The sequence below is a fragment of the Arachis ipaensis genome, chromosome B09, assembly GCF_000816755.2.
Source record: "Arachis ipaensis cultivar K30076 chromosome B09, Araip1.1, whole genome shotgun sequence".
In the NCBI taxonomy this organism is placed as follows: Eukaryota; Viridiplantae; Streptophyta; class Magnoliopsida; order Fabales; family Fabaceae; genus Arachis; species Arachis ipaensis.
Window position 1 is genome coordinate 73,934,534 of NC_029793.2, and position 10,465 is coordinate 73,944,998.

The following is a 10,465-nucleotide window of genomic DNA, read 5'->3' on the forward strand; positions in this document are numbered from 1 at the left end:
TTATAAGGATCAAATGAAAATTTAAGGATCAGATGAAATTTAATTTATTTCATAAATTTACCTACCAAAAGACTATCAGCTTGAAGGTTTTCCACGACTCCTTTGCCACCAAAAAAGTCACGACCAGGAGGACTGTATGGTACAATTTCAATACCAAGCTCTCTGAAAAAATAAATATATTAGAAAAGCTTAATCTCACATAAACACAAATATGAAATTATATACATTCAGAAACAACAAGGCCTATGTGTTTCCCCTATCTTCGTTCTTAAATTTTAACAAGTCATACAAAACCCACACATACACTACTACTATGAAATTAAGTAACTAAAATTAACCTGCAAAGAAGAATTATCTCTTCTTCAACATCACGAGTCCAAAGTGACCATTCAAGTTGTACAGTAGTAATTGGATGAACTGCATGTGCTCTTCTTATTGTATCTGAGCTAGCTTCGGATAATCCAATGTATTTAAATTTTTCTTCTTCCACCAATTTCTTAAGTTCATCCATCTATAATAATAATCCAAAAAACTATTTGTTAATAATGTACTTAGTAAGATAAGTGACTACTTTCATAAAGATGTCTTCATATAAAAATGATATTGTAAATTATTATATGAATTAACATATTTGACTAAACATATTAATAATATCATCTTCATATAAAAATGTTTTTACCACAGTAACTACCAATAGTAGGATAACATAAGTCAAAAAGTTCTCGAATGTTATCTTTTTCTATTTCATGCATGATATAAAATTTAACAAATTGTAAAAGAAAAGATATTATGCAACACAAAAATGATAAAAAATAAGTGACCACCAGTATAGAATATGTCCTATGTTCCAATTTAATTAATTTGCAAAGCTATTAATAAAAGAAGTTTTTAACTGTGTCTTTTATAGGAACTGTTGTATCCACTCTATGCTGATAATAGAGATCGATGTATTCAACTTCAAGACGTTTCAAACTAGCTTCGCAACATGAGCGTACATAGCTTGGTGTACCATTGATCTTCAAGTTTAAAGTATTAATATCTAACTTTTCAATACCAAACTTTGTAGTTATCTAAATCTTTTTTCTAGGGAGTTGCTTTAAAACCTGAAAAAAATAATACAAAAATATTATACATAAGAAAAGCTAAAGAAAATGTCAATTTTCAGTTAATAAAGATCTTGCTAATAAGAGCGATAAATAATGAATTAGAGAAAGTATAGAGAACCACGTTTTTTATGAATAACGTAAACAATAGGTAAAAAAAAAAAGAGTTAATTTTAAGTTCTATGATGGTTAAATTCCATTCACATCTCTTTGAAGTCTTACAGATACCATTTCTCTAGTTTGTAGTTCTTTTGATAGACATCACACTAGATTTTTTTGAAAAATTTGTTAATGAAGACTAGAATTAGGCAAAGAATAGAGTTTTTTTTCATTAGATTCAGAAAAAATGTGTATTGCACATGATAATTTTTTTTGGTAGATTTTTTATTAAAAAATAATTTTTATTCTTCATAAATATTAGTTAATATATATTATAGAAACTGTTAGTCCGCTGACTTGTCAAATTTTTATGGATGTATCTTCCACATCACATACATGTGTTCTAAATTTTAATGCTTCTCTTTTCCTTTTTCTTTTACTTTTGCTTTGTTCAATTAAAATGGCAAAAATATCCTCTATAACAAAGCCAAAATCCAAAGAGAGGTTCGTTATTGTATATTGTTCTCTTTTATTGAAGAGTTAAAGATATAACTTTGGATAGCTTATTTTAATTAAAAGAGGCAGTATAAATTCCATTTGCAATTAATACAATAATAATCTCAATGATGCTAAATGTAAGAGACTATAATAATCTCAATGATGCTAAATGCATAATTTTTTATTTTAAAAGAATTCAACTTTTATATCCATAAAAATTGTACTTGGTAAGAGTATCCCAAATAAGAATAGTTTTTATGCAGAAGTAGTAATTCCTTCGTACCTTTCCGACCAAAATTTCATTAGCACTGAGTCCATATTAAATATGTATAAATTAAAGTTAAATTTAAAAGGTGTTTTATTTAAAATAATTTATAGTACAAAAGATTTGGATGTTAGAAGTTGTACAAAGTGACATTTTTATTTGGTGGTTTGATTTTTATATTTATTTTAGTTGATGGACTTAGTCTTTTCTTATATAGCGCCCGTCTTCCTTTTTCTTTATTGGTTGTTGTTAGAGTTGTTACTTTCTTCTTTCTGTCGTAGATTCTTGTGAAGGCATGTTCTTTATGAATTGTTGAGTTGAATGCACTTTCTATTGTGTTGTTTGTTCCATCTTTGCATTAATGTTCTTCTTTCGAAGATATGTCTTGAATTTGTATGGTTTTCTTTCTTCTTAATCTCTTAATGGAGTGGTACTTCAATGCCATTACTTTTCTAGAGTGTCATTAGATTTGAAGCAATTGTGCCCAATAAATTTTTTGCTTCGCTATCAAATAGTACAAAAGTTATTGTAGCACTTTAATCTGAAACCTTTAATTGAATTCTAAATCTAAAATAAGTATTAGATTAGTAACTAATAATTTGATAGATAGAATTATGAAAAGTATATATATAGAGTTACCTTATTGTTGGATATTGTGGTGTTTGATTACATGTGCCACAAATGTAGTTGTTTTTTTATATGCTTTTTTCGGACACTTTTCACATTCAACATAGTTTCATACAAATTTGTCATCAATTTCGTTTATAGTTGCTAAAATTGTGAAGATCTTTTCCTATTCTAATATTCAATTTATGTATTCATTAGGTATACGGTATTTAAGTAAGTATGAATGTATGATGCATGTTGTGAGTTTTTTTTTGTCATACCTGATCATCAGATTCTCGTTGCATGGCTATTAGATCTTGGATAGTTATTCGATTTCTAATCATTTTTCCTTGAAAGAATGATGCTCCATTGAATAAGTTTGAGATGTCTAATTCAGAAATAAATTTTTTGTGTTAAATTTGATGTTATTTGAAAGAATAGTGGTAAGAGACTTATATAAGTAGTTCAAATAGTACGGAATTTGAATACTTGTAACGTAAAATTTATTATAATTAATAATATTATTATGACATTTGTAATATGAATATTTATTACATTTAGTAAGTTATTTATAAAAATTAATAAATTAATTGTTGGGATTATAATTGTTTATAACGGTAAGATATAATAAATATAGGAATATGGATTTAATGTATTTGTACGTTACAAATTTATTGTATTGTATTTTTTTAGTTTTTTTTGTATATTTTATTTTTTGTTGATTTGGAAATAATAGTTGATTTGGCAAGATTTGAGTGGTTGATTCTAACATTTTGCCAAGTAAGCAATGTTGCTGACATGGCATTAGTAGAAGAAGAGAAATAGCTTCAAAGTAATATGGGTAAACTTATGTATCTACTTTTATATATTAAGAATAGATTGAGTCCATAAATATCAGAAGTATCAAAGAAGGTGATTCCTTTATTAAAAGCATGCTTAATAATAGAAATGCCTTCCTCTTCAGAAATACCAGCAGCGTAGGCTCCAGTAAGGTTCATACATCCAAATTCCATCTTCGAAACCTTAATAACAGAAAATAATTGAATCATAAATTAATACATACATAAATGTTTCATAATATTCAAGTTAAAATATTTAAAATGACAAAACTACATTGGACCAACGGTTATTACATTTTTTTAAAAAATTAGAAGTGAGTCTCAAATTTATAATTTTTAGGTGAATATGAGAAAAATATGCCATTTAAATTATAGCTCATTGGCTATTTTACATTTCCTTAACTACAAGCGATCAAGTACTTTAATTGCAAATCCTTATAATTTATATTAATGTGTCCTTAGATACATAATTCTTGATTCATACAAATACACAATTATTATGACTAGTGTATCAATAAGTACTATTGTATCTATTGAATTAAATAATAATCTTTCATAAATTATATACAATGAAAAATATATTTTAGAATAAAAAAACAAAAAATTTTTAAAAATAAGTTATACAATATATATATTTATATACAAATATGTATTGACTAATTTTAATGTATGCATAACATTTTTATTTTACGAGTAGCCGCGGTAGATTGATAGATGATTCTTACACTACAAAAATAATTAATTTTAGCGACAAATTTTTAACGGCAATAATATAATGGCCACTATTTGTTTATTTAAGTTATGTTTTTTGTGGCCATTATATATTTGTCATTAATACTATATATTATAATGGCAATTATCTTTATTGCCACTAAAATATAAGAAAATTACTTTTAATAAAAAAATTTTAGTGGCATAGTACTATGGCTGGTATTTTTTTATTAAAATATTTTTTATAAAAATTTACAATTAAGATAATTGTGAAACAGAAAGACAAGACCCACCCCACCCCCTTTCTCTCACTCTCTCTGAGAAACCCAACCCTAAATCCAGCCACCATTACCATCCTTCATCGCCACCGTTTCCTGTAATGGAAAGATCCGCCACCGGTCACCATCCTCCACCGAGCTCCTCGACGGCCATACTGCCACCTCGCCATCGTCTTCCTCCGTGGAGCTGCCAGAACTCAGATTCGGAAGAATGCTGTTGCGATTGACGCACGAGTTGCCCTCCGACAAGACTTACCAGCTCCGCCGAGCGCTGATGATGGTGGCGGTTCCTTTGGTACTCATCACGATTGTGCTTTACGTGTTGCCTTCCATTTCCTCCAACGAGTCCATCGAAGACTACACCCTCACGCACCGCAGGATTTCACCCGATAACAGAGCCTCTAGCTTCTACGCCGTCTTCTTCGATGTTGGCAGCCACATTCACATTCCACGTCGATCGCAATCTCGACCTTATTCACATTGGCAAAGATCTCGAGCTATTCATTCAGGTTGGTGATATCCTACCGATTTTCATTTTGCTTCAATAGTTAATACTTAATAGTGAGATTTGCATTATATAAGCAATAAGATATTAAACTTACAATTTGTGTTACACTCATTATTTTTTAGAATAGAGTTCAAAGCTCTTTGTTCATTGGAGATTGATGAGATTGTAAGAAATTTAAGTAAGTATAGAGATAGCAGTTAAAACTCAGATTCCTATAATCAGTTCAAAGCTCTTTGTTCATTCTGGCTAGGTTCAAACTCTGCTGGCATCTGATAATGCAGAACTGAAGGGGATCATGAAATCACTTGTTGTGATTGCTCGAAATCAGGGCTGGAAGCAGCTGTTCTCAGGGCTCAGCATCAATTACATAAAGGTGGGATGGGAAAACTAATTGCATATTTGAGCAACTAAAACTTTACAACATGTTTGGTTTCCATTTTAATTTTAACTATTTCCTTTTTAGGATTTGTGAACAAAAATGCAAAAAGCAATAAGCAGTTAGATTCCTTCTAGTTGATGTTTTTTTTTTTTTTTTTTGCAATTCAGGTTGTTTCATCAGTGGCAATTGGGTTTACTGTTTATGATACCATGAAATCATACCTGAGAGTTCCATCAAGAGATGATGCTGCAGTTGAAGTGGTAACCAATAACAGAATCAGCCAACCATCATCGCAGACACAGTAACAGCAACAGATGATGCTACCTTTCAGAATTTTGCCTCTCTAACTCTTCAATTCATAGGCTTCAAAAAGGTTTCTTGGCCTCATCCTATTCACATTTTTTAGCACCACATGCCGTTCTTTCAAGTTGTACATTGTGAGATGGAGATTATGTTCCATCATAAACAGGATACAGCATGCATTTCTCTACAGATTGCAAGGGAATGAATGATCCCTTCTGGCAGTTCTAAAAAGCTGCTGTTGATTTTTCTTTCTTGTTGGTACTTGGTTCCATCTAAATTTAATGCATATTGTGGCAAGAAACAATGTTCATTCAAGATAAGTTGATATAATGGATCAAATTTCAAATGTTTCGTATGTGACATTTGTCTTTGCCTTTCTACATTGATATGACTGGAATTAAAAGAAAATTGAATTTTGAAACCTGAGATTGATAAAGCAGCTATGATCATTGCAGAAGAGGATGCTCAATAGACTGCAAACACTATTTGGTTGGAACATACATTTTATATTGCCATAAAATAACATTTTATATTGATTAGGTCACTTTTTGTTTAGGCAAAACAGAGGATGTATGGACTGACAAAGTGGTTGAGTCAGCTACAAAGGTAGTTGGTTCCTTCTTGTGTGAGAATGGAAGCTTGTCATCCACTTGTGGCATGTCAAATGACACCAAGTGAAAATTAATCAAAGGGACCTCTGGACTCAATACATATGCAAGGTCTGTTATGCTTTTTGGAATCCAGCTAGCAATTTTTAATTTTAATTTCTTGAAAACTGCATTGTTTGTTTGCTTACTTTTTATATTTCGGTTCTACGTTGATTTTGTATTCTTGGTGTATACCACAAATTTCAAACATTTACTTACAGAAAAGATTTTTGGGGAAACAGTTGGTTTTAAACTATTAAGCTACCAGAAAATCCATGTTCGGATGCCAAAAGTATCGCAGTATAAGTTAAACATGTAACTAGTGACGTGCGAAGCACTAGCAAATGCTGCTTGCAATATCGAATTTTTGTGGTTCATTAAAATTTGCTTCTTGATGATGTACTTGCTTTTTGGCAGGCCTGTGGAGACAGGGTGCTAAGAGAATTACATGAATGGGAACAACACAAAAAGGGTTATGGCCACGGGAAATGTATTTCTAGTCTCAAGAGCAAGGCACAAAATCTTGGTACCTTGGACAAAATGTTTAATTACTATGAATGCAAATAGTTTTATGTATTGTACTTTGCAACCTGCTCCAGTTTTGAAACATATTCATAGTAATATTACCACTGAATGACTAATAGCATTTCAGTATGTTTCTTTTTGTTTCATTTGTCAAGACCATCGCAAAAATCTAAAGAAAATACACACGACTCATTGATTTTGTTCATAATCACCTACGAATGAGATATTGAGATTTGTGGTTCTTGTTTACTTTATCCTTTCATTGTTTTCATAAACAAAATGATAAGCAGCACGTGCATGTTCGAAACATTGACTATTGAGGGTACCACTGTACCAGTCTTTCAGTACCTTGTCTTGTGAACTCAAATTATTATGAACAATGCACTTATTCTCCTTATACATAACAATAATAATTGTTGGAAAAAATTATTGAGATTCTAAAAAAAAAAGATAGTTCCTGACTTCTAAGAAAATGAGTATAATATAACTAAACAAAGTTTTAAGATTTTAGCGGCAATAGTAATGGGCAGTAAAAGTGAATAACATTACAATTTTAAAATTATTTTTAGTGGTCATATAAATTGCCGGTAAAATAGTTTTTGGCGGCAATAGTAATGGCCGCTAAAAATGAATAACATTGCAATTTTAGAATTACCTTTGGTGACCATATAAATTGCCAAAAAAATGGCCGCTAAAAATTATATACTTTTTGCGGCCATTAAAAAAGTCTTTACCGGCAAATGTTATAATTGCCGCTAAAACCTTTTAGCGGCAAAGCATAAGACGGCTAATGTCTATTTGCCGGTAAATTTAGCGGCTATTTTTATTGCCGTTAAAAGCAAAATAAATGGCCGCTAAAAGTTATTTTTCTTGTAGTTTTATCTTTTAAACTAAATATTCGAGTTGACTTAGAATAGAGAGTTTAATACCTCAAGGGCTTGGTTACCAAGTTTCACACGAGGAATATGGATGCTCTGAACTTCGGCCATTGTTCTGCCTCTACGTTACACAAAATAGAATCCAAATGGAGCCTTGACGATTATGTTTGAAATATGAGCTTGTATGTATATATGTATGTATTAATATGCTTGTTAATTCGGGATGTTTGCACTTTGAAGATATCTATCTATATATATAGGCGTTTAATTGCTTTAATTTATTATATCTGGTCTTTGTGATGACTTTGTTAACCACACTCGGTGTGTCACTATTATCGTTGATTTCATCACTGAGTATGTCACCACGAACTAAAAAAAGAAGTAACACATTGCTATTGTACGTGGTAGTTGATTAATGATTATTATGTTTGTGCTCTACATCTCTCTCTCTTTCTCTCTCTCTCATGTTTTTCTTTTTCTTTTTTAAGAATAATCAATTAATATATAATACCTAGTGGAGAAAATATAATCATGAAAGGTTAAGAATATATACTAACCAACACAAGATGTTAGCACTAGGGGGCACTGGAAACACACGGTGGGTTTTGATTTTGACGGTCCTAATAAAATNCTTTTTTTTAATTTTATTTTGAATTTAAAATTCTAATTTTATATTTTTCAATCCTAATATTAATAATTTCATAATTTATCATCAATGTATTTTTTAATTGTCTAGTTCTATCATTGTGATTGTTTATGATTCACTCTGATTATCGATTTGTTACAGTGATCCTGATCATTGTTTATTAATTGATTAATTGCCACTACAAGAAATATTAATTTTAGCGACTAACTTTTAGCGGCAATAGCTTAATGGCTGCTATTTGTTTTATTTAAGTTGTGTTTTTATGGCAATTATATATTTACCACTAATACTATATATTATAATGGCAACTATTATTATTGTCACTAAAAAATACATAAAAAATACTTTTAGTTAAAAATTTTTAGTGGTCATAGTGTTATGGCTACTAGTATTCTTACTAAAACATTTTTTTCATAACAATGGCCAATTAACAAACAGAAGGAGAAATTGTGTGAAACATAGATAGAAGAGAGAGCTCACCGCCGAAACTCTAAGCTCGTCGCCATCGGCATTGCCGCTGCAGTTCCAAAGGCTTCTGGAATCGAGCAAAGGCTCTTCTCTTTCGCCTCTGAGATCGAGAGAAAGCGCCTTTTTCGTCAACACATCTCCTCCGTGAACGACTCCTTAGACTTCATTTCCATCCGATCCGCCTTAGATCCGCATCGCTGTCATCGTTTGTTCATCTCAGATCTATGTTGCCAAGGTCTTTCAGCCACCGTTGTTGCTCTTGTCGCAACACCACACTTTCGCCACTAGCACCGCCTCTGTTCTTGCATGTAAACACACATGATCGTCGCCGTGGTAGGTCTTCATTTATTTTTTCAATTCTGGTTTGAATACTCAGAAGCATGTGATTCTCTCTGTTATTATTTTTGCTCTGTTTGCTTACTTGATCTTATTCAATTTGGCAGATCAAAGCTAAAATCGAAGTGTTTAAGTGTTTCAGATCTTAATTTTTTTGTTTGCTTCGTCTTCTCCGTTCTTGCTTGCTTGCTCCGTTTATACTTGGATTTTGGTTTAAATGTTTGAAATGCTTTTTGCAGAGTTTCATCAAGATTATGTTTGTATTATTGCTCATAATATAAAAATGTTTGAGAGTCTATTTGCAGTTGTGATTGTTGGCAAGGAGTGAGATGTTGATGCTGCATTTTCTAATTCTATGGTTTTTAGAATATTATCATTGCTAGTTTCATTGTCTTTAAATTACTCAACTCTCTTGGGAGAAAATATATTCATGGATTCAGATTATGAACTGTATTTTCAATTAGTAGAAGATTATGAACTACATTTTCAATTTTCATGGTTAAATTTGAGGCTAAATCCTGTTTAATTCAAAAGTGTCACTATTGTATGCCAAATTTCTTAGTGTCAAGTGTCAAGTGTTGAATGCCAGATTTCTTAGTAATTTAGACTAATTAGTGAGTTACCCTCTATTTTATTGATATTTGAACTCATTTACAGTTTAATAGTGTTACAAATTTAAAGATATATTCTAAGAGGTGTATGAAGAGAGATGGAAGCAAAAATTTGAAGACCATTCGATATGGTTTGTTTTCATTTTGATGAACCAAATTTCTTTGATTCATTACACATAGATAATTGACACTCTAAGTGGCTTCAGGTATGACCATAGGCTAATTGATGATATGGTGGCATATGCATTCAAAAGTGAAAGTGGATATGTTTGGACTTGCAAGAATTTTGATAGTGATGTCCAAAGTGATTTACTTGCCCAAGGTGTAGAACACTTATCCGGACAATTCTGATTAGATTCATTGTTGATCTAAACTGTCAAAAGTGGTTGTAGATTTACTAGTTTTAGTTTGAAAAACCATACTGGAGCAATGTATCAATGAGCCAAAATTTCATGCAATAACACAGATTTGTATGATTTATTACTTTTTAAGAGAAATTTATGTATTAATATTTTAAATTTAATAAAATATTTTATTTTGTAGTAATTAATTTCAATATATTTATATTATGCACAATCATAATATTTGTTGTCAAAAATAATTTTAAAATTCTAGAAAGAAGATAATTCATTGCTTTAAAAAGATGAGTATAATATAACTAACAAAATATGAAGGTTTTAGTGACAATAGTAATGACAAATAAAAGTAAATAATATTACAATATTTTTAGTGGTCATATAAATTACTGCTAAAATAGATTTTAGT

General features: G+C 30.6%; 1 protein-coding gene and 1 pseudogene across 7 annotated transcripts; one reads left to right on the forward strand and one right to left on the reverse strand.

Moving 5' to 3' along the window:
* Window positions 1–7,911, reverse strand: part of LOC107615596 — a 9,307-nt pseudogene extending 1,396 nt beyond the window's left edge.
* On the forward strand, window positions 4,349–7,575 carry LOC107618952. Of its 7 annotated transcripts, none has more exons than XR_002353696.1 (5): window positions 4,350–4,908; window positions 5,030–5,085; window positions 5,189–5,280; window positions 5,454–6,308; window positions 6,654–7,575. XR_002353696.1 is itself a non-coding variant. In XM_021110905.1 (3 exons), exons 1-3 carry the CDS (start codon window positions 4,611–4,613, stop codon window positions 5,589–5,591), a joined length of 528 nt encoding a protein of 175 aa, XP_020966564.1. In that variant the 5' UTR covers window positions 4,375–4,610; the 3' UTR covers window positions 5,592–7,142. The 7 variants fall into 7 exon arrangements, 1 of the variants encoding a protein (XP_020966564.1); XR_002353693.1 differs by lacking the exon at window positions 5,030–5,085 and having other exon boundaries at window positions 4,376–4,908; window positions 5,454–5,659; window positions 6,146–6,308; XR_002353695.1 differs by lacking the exon at window positions 5,030–5,085 and having other exon boundaries at window positions 4,378–4,908; window positions 5,158–5,280; window positions 5,454–5,659; window positions 6,146–6,308.

What these genes read in the sequence shown, in the direction of transcription:
- LOC107618952 (XM_021110905.1), top strand. Translation starts at nt 4,611, where the DNA reads ATGCTGTTGCGATTGACGCACGAGTTGCCCTCCGACAAGACTTACCAG. An exon ending in ATCTCGAGCTATTCATTCAG is followed by an intron (nt 4,909 to 5,188) that starts GTTGGTGATATC and finishes CTGATAATGCAG; the next exon opens with AACTGAAGGGGATCATGAAA. An exon ending in TCAGCATCAATTACATAAAG is followed by an intron (nt 5,281 to 5,453) that starts GTGGGATGGGAA and finishes TTTGCAATTCAG; the next exon opens with GTTGTTTCATCAGTGGCAAT.